Raw genomic sequence first — 14,677 nt, 5'->3', positions numbered from 1 at the left:
TATATATTGGTTTTTTTTCGAGACAGGGTTTCTCTGTAGCTTTGGAGCCTGTACTGGAACTAGCTCTTGTAGACCAGGCTGGTCTCGAACTCACAAAGATCTGCCTGTGTCTGCCTCCTGAGTACTGGGATTAAAGGTGTGCACCACCACCACCTGGCCTCTTGGCCTGTTTTTTTTTTTTTTTTTATAGCACCCAGGACCATCTGCCTAGGAATGGCACCACCCACAGTGGGTTGGACCCTCCTCACATCTACAACTAATTAAGAAAATGCATCACGGGCTGGCCCAAAGGCCAATCTGATGGGGGCATTTTGTCAATGGAGGTTCCCTCTTCCCAAATGGCTCTAGCTTGTATCAAATTGACATAAAAGTAAATAGCACAGAGCCTCATAGAAAATTTAAAGATACACACATAAGGGAGAAAAAAGAACAGAAAATTACTTATTCATTTGATACCCACTGAAGGAAGACTTGCTGAGGTGAGAGGCTAATGATCTCTAAGCAGCACAAGTCCACAGAAAAATAAATCTAGCAGGCCTGTTCCCTCCACTGACTATTTCTCAGTTCAAGACCTTTGCCCAGCCAAGACAATTATAGATAAATTAAAATATCTGTCACTCATCTATGACGTACTAGAAAAAACCCCTAGTGTATAAGCAAGGTCACAGACATGAAGTACAAGAGAGCTTACAGACTGCACTTCAGCTGTCCATCACAAGAAAAGGTAAAAACATCTTTATAAAGCAACAGGGCTGGGCAGATGGCTCAGAGGGTTAAGTGCCTGGTGCACAAGCATGAGGACCTGAGTCCAAACACTAGAACACATGTAAAAGCTGGACACAGTAATGAATGTCTATAATCCAGTGCCCACAAGAGGGGATGGGAGTTGGAAACTGGAGAATTCCAAGGGTCTTGGGGACTGACAAGCCTGAAGTACACAGCAGAAGAGCAACAAAAAGACACTGCTTCAAAACAAGGTGGGAGGTAAATGCTAGCTTCTGAGGTTGTCCTCGGACCACAGTATGCATCTGTGCTCACATACACAGAGAAAATAAAACAGAACAACCACACAAAAATGCAAATATAAAATGGTAGAAGATGCATCTCAGTGCAGTCCTTGGTTAGCATGAATAAAGTTCTGGTTTTGATCCTCAGGGATTCAGAGAGAGGGAATAAAGAGGAAGGCAGTGTATACTTGCAAATATGAATCAGACGCCCTCCTGAAAAGTGACGGTCTTTCTTATTTTTGAAAGAGGTATTGGGGGGGGACTAGCTAAAAAACCTTTACACTATAGGAGTAATTTCCAAATTATTCTTCAAGTGATAACAAAACTCAGTCATGTTTTATTTTGAGAAGGCTAAAACCACAACTGTATCACTGCTAGTCTGCAAATTCAACTGAAGACAGTTCTGTTATGTGACGATTCAGATGGTAGTGTAAATATCAAACATAAAAATAAACCGTATTTTGTATCATTAGGAATATGCAAGCAGTATGATGATCATTGCCTTTAAACTTAACTCTCGTACCTTTGAATACTTGTTACAATGCTCAGAAGAAAGAATCAATCCAGGCAAGTTACTAGGCAAGTCGAGACGTCTAAAATACCACACCAAGTTCCAAAAGACAATTGGATGATGGTCCACAAAGTCTGCCACTGTTATTGCATGGTCACCTTCATTTTCCAATAAGCTCTCAAGTTCCTTCCATACCACTAAGGGACTAAGGTATGGGACAGTGACAGGGTCTGGACTTGGAAGGTGCCATTCTAACCCTAAGGAATCCTGTTGAATAAAATCATATATGACAAAGGTAAGAATGAGTATACATTATTATTTTAAATTTAAAACATACTTAAATGTCTGTGATTTCCATGTGAACAGAACTCTATCTTGGATGGGACTATTTGTGACAATAACATAACTGAAGCTAAGAATGATCTTTGGGACTAAGGGAACGAGATTGTGTAAATGATCAATTTACAAAAGAGAAAAACACTCAAACACATACTGTAGCTCCTTGTAAAGTTGCTGGCAGGCTGCCTGTAGGGATGAGCTTCTGTCCTCCAGGATCGTCCTTATCCAAGGGGCCACAAGTACTAATGCTTCTGGCCATTGGAAATAGCGGGCACTTCGACACAACCGTTTTTGATCTGTGAGCAGGGATCTGAATACTTCGAGCACAGGTATTTTCCTGCAGTTTAGATTTGCTTGGATATTTAAAAAAGAAAATCTTGTCAGTGCCTAGACTTTCTTATCTTACCTCATCTTATTTCATATCATCTTATCTAGAAAAGTCCTGCTGTTCTTTTTAGAATCACAGCTGGACTAGACAGCATAAAAGAAATGTGCTCTTCAGCCACCAACTCGGAAATAAGATATATTTTAAACATGGTGGCAATTGAGCCAAATTTCCTTTATATCAAACAAATTTTTAATATTTAAGATTCATTTCATTTATTCAAAATGTTTGGTGAGATTTTACATAGCATCATGACTAATCCTTGAATATACACAGTAGAGAAAATGGATACATACTCTTTCAGAAGTCACAGAGAGAGACAGTGGAACACAGGGATATACAATCAGAGAAGGTGAATGCAGACTTTGTGTTTTACAGTCTAAGTATTTATAATCAAATGGGTTGTGTTTAGCTTTGCCAGTAGTACATACGCATTTTCTTTCTCTGAACATGTAGATGACAACATGGCTTCATTTATTTGGCTACATATGGTCAATCTGGCACTTTGCAAAAAAGAGCCAAGTTTCTGTATTTAAATATAGATTACTTATATTGGATTGCTATATATGCTTTTAATTTTATAGCTCTATATCATCTCTAAGTTTTCTTATACTACTAAATATTCATAAATAGAAAATTAAATATTCTAAAATAGAAGTTAAGTATTAATTACTGAAAAGATGAAGAAAAATCTGGTCACTATAAACTTCAAGTGTATTATAGATGTTTTTCATCTTTAAATACTGGTAAGACAGCTGAGTATGGCAGCACACATCTTTAATTCCAGAACTTAGGAGGTAGAGGCAGGAGGATAAGGAGCTCAAGGTCATTCTTAGTTGCATAGCAAGTTAAAGGTCAATCAGAGTTACACAAGGCCTTGTCTCAAAACAAACAGACAAAAAAAGCAAAATACAGGTAAACAATACTTTAACTTTGGAGGTTCACACACAAACATTCAGACTTAAATAGTTATGACACTAGAGCACTTTAATTAGGAATAAGGATTTAAGATAACAAGGGGCTGGAGAGAGAGCGTTTGGAGCATTTACTGCTTTTGTAGAACACTTGGGTTCAGTTCCCAGCATTCACATGGTGGTTCACAAACATCCCTAATTCCAGTTTCAGAGGCCACAAAGTCCTCTTCTGGACTCCACAGGTACTGTATACACAAATCTACACTTAGACACATGTAGGCAAAACTCCCATACATATGAAATACAAATAAATAAAATCTTTTTAAAAGATTAAGATAATGAATTTACTTTTCATAGAAATCTGTCTCTCCATATGTCCATCCTTCTGCCTGTTTGTCTGCCGTCCATCTATCTGTCTGTCCATCCATCCACCCATCCAAGGTGGATCTGGTCTTGTTATAAAGACCAGATCATGCCTAAACATCCTCCTTTCTCTACCAGTTGAGTGATGAGATTTCAGAATGTACATTTTTCACAGAAACTTTTACCTTAAAATGGCCAACTTTTTTTCCTGTCCCATGTCTACAGTATGTATAACACATGTAGTTATGTTCTCTACAGTCAAACTTACTTATTTAGATCAAAATTCCCTTGAACAGAGAGAGCAGATGTGTTGAGACCAGAGGCTGATGCTGAAATGCAAGGCTGCCTTGTCTGATGTGAGAAGGAGGATGCAAAGGGCATGGTTTCTGTAGATGAGCTGGACTTCAAGAAATATCTAGAATGTGAATCAAAGACATTTTGAAAAATGTGGAAACAATATCCTTAAGCATAAAGTGAGAAAGGGCATGCTGTTACCTTCCAGGTCGCCTTAAATCTCTGATTTCAACATTCAGAAAGGGTAAGAAAAGATTGCCACAAAATGGGCATGTAGTATTGAGATTGGAGTCATCTGCTGTCCAGCCAGCCATGATTTCCTCATCATGGACAAGACAATCACAAGTTCTACACCGAGAACAACTTGAGATGAGAACCTAGGGAAACAAACATTTTACTAAGCCAATAACTGGTCTGTGTATATACAAATTAAAACACACTTTAGTTAAGAAGCCCATTGGAAAATTAAAGCACACAAAGACTCCGACATTAATCAAAAGATTCCAGCACGTACAGCCACATACTGTACATTACAATGGAGCCAGTGTGGTGCTGTAATGCTGCTTCAGCTCATAAAACATAAATCCCTGCAGCCACAGAAACGTAAACTCCACATCAGTGCTCATCATTATTTTCCAATGAACCCAAATTTCTTCATGTAAAATTAGTGTGAAACAGAAAAGATATTTAACAAAATATTTGGGAGCAATATTTTTCAGAAAAACTGGAGGAAGTTTTAAAGTATGAAGAATAACTTTCCACTATAAGAAAATGAGAACTCCTTCTTCTCATTTGTGAGACTGACAAGAATGAAAACCATGATGGAAGTTGACAACAAAGCCAAACTGTTTCCTCACCTCACGTTTGTTTGCCCAAAAACGTTGGTTGTGTTTATGGTGCAAAATAAATGTTCAAAGAGAATGTATGTATAGTAAGCTATAAATACAAATGTTGAAATAAAAATGTTTTTATATGTTGACAAATTTCCAATAAGTATGGAACTGTCCTAATAAACAATCATGACATCAATGACTTGAAATAGCAGGTATCAAAAACTTTAGATGCAACCAGGCAGTGGTGGCACATGTACTTGGGAGGCAGAGAAGCAGATCTCTGGGTTCGAGACCAGCCTGGTTTACAAAGTGAGTTCCAGGATAGTCAGGGCTACATAGAGAAACCCTGTCTCAAAAAAACCAACCAACCAAAAAAAAAAAAAAACAAAAAAAAAAAAACACAACAACAAATTTTGGATATAATACACTTTCTGAAATTTCAGATGACATATCAAATTTTATCACTCCACTAATGACCATCAACATTAAAGAAATGTGAATTTTATACAAAGGTGCTCTCGTGAGGAAAATAGTACCTCCATTGCATAGTTCTGGAAGATATTTGTATTACTGGTGTTGAGGGAAGATGCAGTTTCTGACTTTCCAGGTAAGGCAAACTTTGATAGGGATCCTGATTAAAAAAATAAAGAGCAAAACCATGAAAACTGAGGAGGAGCAATGTAAGAATCACTTCTTCCATAAATTTTGACAAAACACTAACTTGTTCTACTAAGCATGCCAAAAGTAATTTAGAGAAACCAAATCCATAATGAAAAAGTCTCTTCCTCCCTCCTTCCCTCCTTCCCTTTTCTTTCTTTTTTGTTTTTCAAGACAGGTTTTGTTGTTGTTTAACAGCCCTGGCTGTCCTAGAACTGGCTATGCAGGTCAGTCTGGCATCAAGTTAACTAAGATTCACATGCCACTGCCTTTTTTTTTATTGGTATTTATTGAGCTCTACATTTTTCTCTGCTCCCCTTCCTGCCTCTCCCCTTCCCCTTCAATCCTCCCCCAAAGTACCCATGCTCCCAATTTACTCAGGAGATCTTGTCCTTTTCTTCTTTCTACTTCCCATGTATCTATGTAAGTCTTTCTTAGTGTTTGCTCTGTTGTCTGGGATTGTGGTTTGTAGGCTGGCTTTCTTTGCTTTATGTTTAAAAACCACCTATGAGTGAGTACATGTGATAATTGTCTTTCTGAGTCTGGGTTACCTCACTCAAGCCACTACCTCTTGAGCGGTGGGATTAAAGGTGTGCACCACCACTGCCCAGCTGAAAACGTCTTTTTCATTGAAAAAAAAAAAAAAGAAAAAAAAATTTCAAAACAGAAATACACACAAAAAGAAGTTGGTCAACATGCTTAGTCAATCTCTCTCTCTCTCTCTCTCTCTCTCTCTCTCTCTCTCTCTCTCTCTGTACATCTGTGTACAGGCACACAAGTGATCACATGCAATACACATGTGGAGGTCAGAGGACAACTTGTGGAGTCAGTATTTTCCTTTCACCATATCGGTTTTGGGGATGCAACTCAGATCATCTGCACCTTTAGCTGCTGCGCCATCTCACCAGCTCCAACATATTTTGTCATACTGACAAGACCATGGGAAAACATACAGTTACTGAAAATGCAAAATAACACACATCTGTGAAAGGAACTTGGAACTATTACTTCAAGGACAAACTGGGAATTATCTCATAGAAATACATTGGTGAAAAAAAGCCACATATATGTCGTGGCATTATTCAAACTTGAAACTTAATGCTCAGCAGTAGGCAGTGGTTAAAATGAACTGATTTTGCCACATGGTGAGCTAAGCGACTGTGAAATGGATCGGGAGCATTCACTAGTGATGATTCGGGACACCATGATAGTCTGGTAAGAGGAAGAAACTATGGGTGGCTTAGTGAATGTTACTTTGTGAGTTTCAAAATAGTAGAGATGAGTAAGAAGACCTGTATTTACATTTTAAGTGAAAAGATAAACAAAGAGTGAGAAAAACAGTTACTTCTAGAACAGAAGCAAATAATATGAAGGGATAGGGGCAGAAGTCAGACCTCTGAAAATGACCTGTTTCCTCCCTATTTTTACTTGTTTGTTTGCCACGCAAATCTTTAAAGATAGGAAAACATTAAATCACAAAGAAAGAAAGACTGCAAACCAGCAGCATGACAAAAACTGGGCAAACCTTCTAAGGAGGCGGAGCTTCCCAGGCTTGTGCGGCTGGCATCTATTCCCTTGGCCCCTGAAGTGGCACTGCTTTCTTGGGAAGAAGTGGCTCCTTCCAACTCATGGCAGACATCTTCATCTGTCAAAGAGGTAGATTCAGAATCCTGGGCTCCCACTGAAGAAAGACTGGTACGATCAGAACTTTGATCCTAAGAACATAATTATAAGCTTAATTTCCTTCACATTTAAAGTTAATTATTTAAAAGTCACTTCTTAGCTAGAAACAACTACCTACCACCTTCTACCCAGATGGTCAACATCACAACTTCTGCAAGAAAAACAATCAGTTTTACAAAGGCATACTACTCTGGATAAATAGAGACCATCTTTCTCCATATGTGTGTTTGCACTGTGTTAAGGTGTGCATTGTGTTTAAGTATGCATATGTGTGCATTTTAAGTGTTGTTCCTCAGCAGCTGTCCACTTACTTTTGAGAAAGGGTCTCTTATTGATCTGAAGCTTGCCAAGTCGGCCAGATTAGATGGTCAATGAGCCCCAGGGATCTCTGACTCTCTACTGCTATAATGAAAAGCACAAGCTACTGCAGCTGGTCTTTTTTTTTGTTAAATCATTTATTTAAAAGTATTTTATTTATATCTATGTGTATGGCTATTTTGCTTGCATATATGCCTGTGCACAATGTGCATTCAGCACTCATGGAGGCCAGAAGAGAGCATCAGAGTGTGGTGCTGTGAACTGAGATCCTCTCTAAGAGCAGTGAGTGCTCTTAATCATTGAGCCATCTCTCCAGGCTAGTGATCTTTATCTTTGATTCATGAATTACTTAGAACTTTGAATTTTTGATATCATATTTATTAATAATTTTAGTTGGATCCTATTGTGTCAGAAAGTATGTTTTCATTAACGAAATTTTATTGAGATATAATTTATAAGCAATAACATTCAGAAAATAAATTTCACAAAGGTTGACTTCAAAAATTTCTGAAAATTTCCTAGGATTTTAAAACTCAGTTAAATTCAATTACACTTTTTATTTATATTTTTTTGTGGAAGAAGGGAGTATTTGCACACCACAGCAGAAGTGTGGAGGTCAGAGGATATCTGAGGGAGTTAGATCCCCCCTTTTTACCATGGAGGTCCCAAGGATTGAACTCAGGTCCTTAGGCTTGGTAGCAAGTGCTTCAACCTTCTGAGCCATACGACCACCAGCCCCAACTTAATTAAATCATGAAGTCATATATTGAAAACCCTACACCTACAATGTCACAATTTTTGTGTTGAGCTATTGTAAGTGCTTTAAGGAACTTAGGAGGGCAAAAGGCAGTCTTTATGTAAGTGCAAGCAGCTGTTTATAATTTGTTCCTACCTTCCTGAAGACCCATTTTTTTTTTTTTACTAACGTTTTCCTTAGCCTGGACCCCCTTGAGCACAGTTCAAAGAGCAAGCCTGTTTTCTGTTTACTCTTTCCCTTCTCTGTGAGTGCCCTTATTTTACCTTAACATTTGAAGAGTATTTTCACTGGCTGGAGACCCTGTATTGCATGTCTTTTCTTTCAACATGTTAAAGATGTTTTCTTACTGAATTCTTCCCTTTGTGATTTTATGACAAAGCCACATGGCCATTCAGATCTTTATTCCTTTAGTAATTTTTCTTTAATATCTTTTAAGAATTAAAAAATTGACTTGTTTTCTTATAGATGGTTTGGTTGTTAGCACTGGCTTATGATAAGTACAGATGTATTTTAAAAAATTATCTATTACTATTTTGGAGGTCTGTAGCACAGCACATGTGTGGAGTCAGAGAGTAACTGTGTTATCAGTTCTTTCTTCTACCTTTATATGGGGTCTGGGAACCGACCTCAGTTACTAGGCTTGTGCAAGTGCTTTCACTGGCAGTGAGAGATCTCACTGGACCTAGATGTGGTTTTAAATCTCTCCTTTTGTAGTGTGTTGTCTCATGTCTGTAAATTTGTATCTTTTTCCAAATTTGATAAGCAACAATATTACTAATTCAAGTATCTTTTCTGCAATTATCACTTTCCTCAATCCTTTTTGAAATAACAACTATACCTATCCTATTTACAGCTTTCATATTCTCCAACAAGTCTCTAAGGTTCTGTGCACCTTTTAAAAAGATTTATTTATTATGCATATAGCATTCTCTCTGCATGTATGCCTGTACACCAGAAGAGGGCATCAGATTTCATCATAGATGGTTGTGAGCCACCACGTGGTTGCTGGGAATTGAATTTAGGACCCCTGGAAGAGCAGTCAGTGCTCTTAACCTCTGAGCCATCTCTCCAGCCCAAAGCTCTGTGAACTTTTAAATAAGACTGACTGATATTTTAGTTTATGTATGCTTTGCTTGCATGTTTGTATATATGCCATGTGTACATAGTACTTACAGAGGTCAAAAGGGCACTGGGTCCTTTGGGACTGGAGTTTTAGACAGTTGCAAACTACCAGATCTTTTGCAAGAGTAGCAAGTCTTATCTGCTAAGGCGTCTCTCCAGTCCCATGATTCACACATTTTTTATAGTCCTTTTTTTTTTTTTGCTGTTATCTGCATTCTGTTTTTGAGTTTACTTCAAGATAAGTTTATTTAATGATAAGCAAGCACTTTATCACTGTTTTGTCTGTCTCTCTCTCTCTCTCTCTCTCTCTCTCTCTCTCTCTCTCTCTCTCTCTCTCTCTCCAGGGTTCACCTATATAACTTCAGTTGTTTTCTTATATAGTGGGCTTTGGTTGTTAGTAGTTTGCTTATGATATGTATAGAAATGGTTTCCGTGGAGGTCAGAGGACAACTTCCCTTAGCCTAAGCCTATCGATAATTCTTCCTCAGACTCCTGGTCACTGGAACTAAAAGGTGTGCACTACTGTGTCTGGCCTTTTGGTCCTTTACGTCATCATTTTTGAGAGAAAGTCTCCCATAGTCCAGGCTAGCACTGAATTCACTGTGTGATGTAGCTGAGAACCAGATTCCTCTGACTCTGTATCCCAAGTGCTGGGATTATAGGCACATGCCGTCATGCCCATCTGTGTTATTATTATTATCATCATCATCATCATTCATCTTGGCTATTGTGAATATTGACTTTGCATAGCAAGGGGATTGTTATAATATTTTGGGGAATGTGTATGCTTTTGTTTTACTAGCCAATACTAAATTATATTTAGGCTGTGTTCTTTGTGTTTTGCTTTTTTTCAGGTGGAGTTTTAGTCTTTTTTGTTAGTCTGCATCTATCATGTGTAAATCAAGGGTTAAGCTGAGACTTGGATGGGTCTCCCTTCAAACTCTAGAGTCCACAGAGGCCTTCTTTCCTGATTTTTTTTTTGTGCATAAAATATGGGTTCTCCTGTGATTTTAGGTTTCAGAGCTACTATGGCCCAATGTGACTGCCCTTGGGGCAAGAAGGCATGGGAAGAAAAACAGGAAACTCATCTCTTTGGAGGTTCTTCCTCCAACTCCATTAATTCTTATTTCTTTGTAGACTCTTTAGTTGTTTTTATATTTTATTTGGAGTTTTTTAATCAGTAAGGGGAGGCAGGGAAGGCAGAAATGGCCTCATGTTAACCCCAGTGGATGCAGACTATTATCTGAAGTTTTGAAAAATATGTAGTTTTGGATAAGTATATATAATGGCTAGAGGACAACCACAGGTGGTCAAGAACCTTAATTTTTTTAAAATACATGTATGGCATGTATACATGAGTGCCGGTTCCTGAAGAGGCCAAAAGTGTCAAACCCCACCTGAAGCTCGAGTTACAGACAGTTGTGAGACACCTGATATGGGAGTTTGCTTGTTTTGTTGTTATGCTGCATTTGTTTTGAGACAGGGTCTTTGTGATTGTTAGGTGTGTGTGTGTGTTTCCAACTACACAAACAAGAGTCATCTGGGCAGAGGTACCTCAATTTTGGAAATTCCTCCAACAATCTAGCCTGGAGGTGAATCTGTGGGCATTCTTTTGACTAATGATGTTTGAGGGCCCAGCCCACTGTGGATGGTACAGCCCAGGGCAGGCAGACCTGAGTTGAACGGAGAGAGCAGGCTGAGCAACTCCCGAGAAATAAGCTAGTAAGAAGTTTTCCTTCACAGTTTCTGCCTCTGTTCTTACTTTAGTTTTTGTCCAGACTTCCCTTAAAGATGAATTGTAATTGCAATATGTAAGTCAAATAAAGTTAACTCTTTCCTCTTTAAGTTGCTTTTGGCCATGGTTTTACCACTGCTAATCCTGAGGTTTGCAAGAGAAAAACCAGTTCCACAATTTTGAGAGTATATTGTCCTTCATTCCCCTCAACAGGATGAAATGCTAAGTGAAAAGAAAACTCCCTGGTAAAGGGGACAACATGGCTACCTATAATGCCAACTGACACACCAGGAAAGTGCCCAGATTTATCAACAAGTAGATTCAATAACTAAAAGAGTTCTACAATATGACAGGGCACTTGGCCTGTTTTATGCAAAACAAATGTATTATATGGCTTTGGGGATTGGGTTTAGAGGCTCGTGCATGTTAGGCAAGAGTTCTGCCACTGAGCTTACTCCTCAGCTGTAGGCATATGCCCATCAACATTGAGGGACCTGTCCAACAAAGTCCTCCCTTCTGGCAGCTCATAGCTCTTCTCACCATGGAACTCCAAGGAACTCTTTTTCAGAGGCTGTTTACCTGTCTTACGGAACATAAGTATTTGGAAAATGTGCTTCCTCACTCCTTGCAGTATTGCCCTCTCCAACCTTGCCTAAGGGAACCAATCCTACATTGTCTTTAGAACCCACAATGACTTTCCCTGAAGGAGATGCCAGGCAAGACAATTCCAATGCATACCAGCTGTTGCCTCTAGATGTAACTAGACACAAGTTTAAGCAGGCTCCTGAAGTGAGATGAAAAGTGTGGTCCAGAAAGAAGTAAGCTATATCACTGAAGAAATAAGTCATTCAAGTAGAAGTCTGGGGAATGCTTGGATTGAACTTTAAGTGTGTGGGATAATGGAAAGAACCTAAAAACAGGATTAGGCTGAGTTTATCAGTAGGGACCCATTGATTAGAGACTCTAGGTTTAGTATGAAAGCTTGAACAGTTAAGAAAGGTGCTGAGAGTTTGAATGATTGGCTAAAGAATTTGTCAAAAGATGGCCTGTTTAGAAGGAATGGGAGATCCCTGATATCCTTTGGCTTAGTATTGGTGAAGGGATTTTAAGGCTGAATAAAATTGGAGTGCCAGAATGGACTTCCTGTTTAAAACCTAATACATGATGATGGAGAGACCCAGAAGACATGCCTTTCTCTAATACTGTTAGACACAAGATGGAGACAGAGGATCATGTGAAGAGCTTTGTTGCTGAACCTCTTGTGCCACACCTTATGGTGAGAGATGTGACTACCCCACTGGATAAACTGAACATAACAGGCCTAAGTGGACCCTGAATGGCATGGGTCAAGTGGCAGCACTGGTCAGGTGACAAAACTTTCTGGGTACTTGAAGCCCTCAAGTTTTAAATTTTGTGTCCCCTTTCTCTCCTCATTTCTCCCCTCTCCTCTTAAAGATGGAAACTTTATGCTTGATGCTCACAATTAGTTAAAAAAAAAAAGCCTTCTGGGAGAAATGACTATTGCTTTAGTTCCTTCCTGTAATTCTCTTTCTAGAATCTTGCCTTTCTGTTCTCTAATTGTGACAGTTCTCTGATGATTATAAACACATGCTTTCTATACTTCATCTACATTTTTGCTCTTGGGAGAAACACAAGTTACTTCATCCTAATCAGGAAGAGATAGCATAGGCCTGGTTAGAAACATATTGGACACTAAGAAAAAGGTACATTCTGAAGGAAATACTGAAATTTAGATCTTTCATGTAACAGGAAAATGTTCCATGTTGAAAACAACAACAACAACGTCTTGGGACTAGAGATATGACTCAGTGTTTAACAATACTTACTGCTCTTGCAGAGGACCTGGGTTTGGTTCCAGCATCTACATGGCAGCTCACAACTACAGTTTCTAGGACTCCTATACCCTCTCCTAGACTCTGCAGACACTTGCACATAGATGGTTCACATGAACTCACACAGGCACATACACAAGCATGTTAATTAAAATAAATCTTAATAAATAAGTTTTCAGTAATGGTAATGGTAGAGGCAGCTTAAGAAAAGAAAAGCAGTAAATACCAACAAACCTACCTTTGATGATGTGGTATACGTGGTGAACCTTGAGTACCATTTGCTTGCTTTCTCTGCAACTCCTTTCCCCGCAGAGAACACACTGTGCCTTAGAACATCTAGTTTGGGTACCAGCAGTGTATCTAAATTAAATGAAGGTGATGAATGGGCTAGTGTTTCTTGAGATCCTTCCCTAAATGGACAAGTGGGTGAGAAGGCTGGTGAAGACCACAGTCGATCCCTTGGTCTCTCCTCACTTTTGGTATAACTCTTAGATTTGGTAAGTCTCACTGGCCTAGGAGAATTTGGAGGGAGGCTTGATCTTCTGCAGGCCTTGACCAATGTTGGACTTTTCTTATTAGCTAACTTATCATCACATGCTCGTTGTAAATCAATGCTTGGTGTTCGGCTTGTCAAAGGACTGTTCATGTTATTCATATACATCTCAATTTCTTCAGCTAAATTGCGCCTAGCAGATGGTGTTGAAATGCTTTTGCTATCATCTTCATCCTCTTCTTCTTCCACCTTCTGCTGCTGTTCAGTCTCAGCAACCAAGAGAGAGAGGGGGTCAAATCCTGTTACAACATCTGTTTTTTCAGAAGGTTTTACTGAAAAGCTGCTGTTCATACGTTGGAGCCTCTTGGGATTTTGTGTAGCGACACATCCCACTTTCGATCCATCTGCTTCAGTGTCTAAATCTTCTAAGTCAAAAATAACAGGAGAATCCACTTTATCCAAGCAGTTAGAGACATCAAAAGGCGTGTCATCATCACTAGATTCCTTTTCTAGGCTGTCTCTTTTTGATTTTACAGGTGGCTTTCCTATATCAAGACTATTTGGTCTTGTGCTTTTTGAGATAACATTTGAAAGAATTTTTGCATCAGCTCCTAATTTTTCAACCATATCTCCAGGGTTTGTTTCCCGGTTAATTCTATTCAGCATAAATCCCATCAGAACCCCACCACTAAGATTACGGTTCCTATTTCCCCAGGCTGTTTGCTGCTGCAAATGAGATTCATCATCACTTTTATGTCTTCTCCTGAAGCATCTACTTTGCATGGTTTGTGTTTCATTTGTATTCTCAGGAGACGGCATTAAGAGCAGCTCAGGTGTACTTTCTGAAAAACAAGAAATTTGTTTTCAGTCATGAAAATGTACCGTGCAAATATGTCATCCTAAATATTAAAATAATAGTAATGGGATGATAACAGCAAGTGCTCACTGGCTGCCTGGTACTCAGCAGGCCCCACTTTAGGCAGTTTACGGCCATTGTTGCTATAAACATTCCAACATTCAGAGCAGATAAAACAGACGTGCAGAGAGATAAACTATTTAGACAAGTTCTTAAGTAACAGAACTCAATTCAAATTCAGATTTGTCTAATGAGAAAGGTTATGCTTCTAGCCATTAGAATGTACTGCTTAAAAAAAACTTACCAATTTACATTTTAACAGAAATAAATTTACACTAAGTTAAGTTACAGCTGTACAATTGTAGTGATGCTGGATGAACGTGAAAATCTAAGCCATCTTTTTATTAAAATGCAAAACAAGCCCCCAAACATCAAACCAAACCTATGGTAACTATATTAATTTTATCTACAAGTAAAAATTATTTTTAAAACTCCAAATCCTTTTTTGACTATACATGTAGATTAAGAAATTTTACCTTTGTTTTAAATCAGTGATT

At 38.6% G+C, this 14,677-nt stretch overlaps 1 protein-coding gene across 7 annotated transcripts in view; it reads right to left on the bottom strand.

The window, feature by feature from the left end:
* The window catches only part of Dennd4a (DENN domain containing 4A), a 110,768-nt gene that overhangs the window by 9,087 nt on the left and 87,004 nt on the right, over nt 1-14,677 (bottom strand). For all 7 annotated transcript variants that reach the window (XM_050151831.1, XM_050151830.1, XM_050151836.1 and 4 more), the window contains 7 exons: nt 13,010-14,106; nt 6,829-7,018; nt 5,183-5,277; nt 4,015-4,190; nt 3,788-3,934; nt 2,012-2,210; nt 1,531-1,785 (listed from right to left, as the gene is read on the bottom strand). In XM_050151831.1, coding sequence (XP_050007788.1) covers nt 1,531-1,785; nt 2,012-2,210; nt 3,788-3,934; nt 4,015-4,190; nt 5,183-5,277; nt 6,829-7,018; nt 13,010-14,106 — 2,159 coding nt within the window. The remainder of the gene's footprint in view (nt 1-1,530; nt 1,786-2,011; nt 2,211-3,787; nt 3,935-4,014; nt 4,191-5,182; nt 5,278-6,828; nt 7,019-13,009; nt 14,107-14,677) is intronic.

Source organism: Alexandromys fortis, unplaced genomic scaffold, assembly GCF_014885135.2.
Source record: "Alexandromys fortis isolate MF-2015 unplaced genomic scaffold, M_Fortis_MF-2015_v1.1 scaffold_70, whole genome shotgun sequence".
NCBI lineage: Eukaryota > Metazoa > Chordata > Mammalia > Rodentia > Cricetidae > Alexandromys > Alexandromys fortis.
Note: the sequence above shows the minus strand (reverse complement) of the source record. Positions and strands in the feature narration are given on the sequence as shown.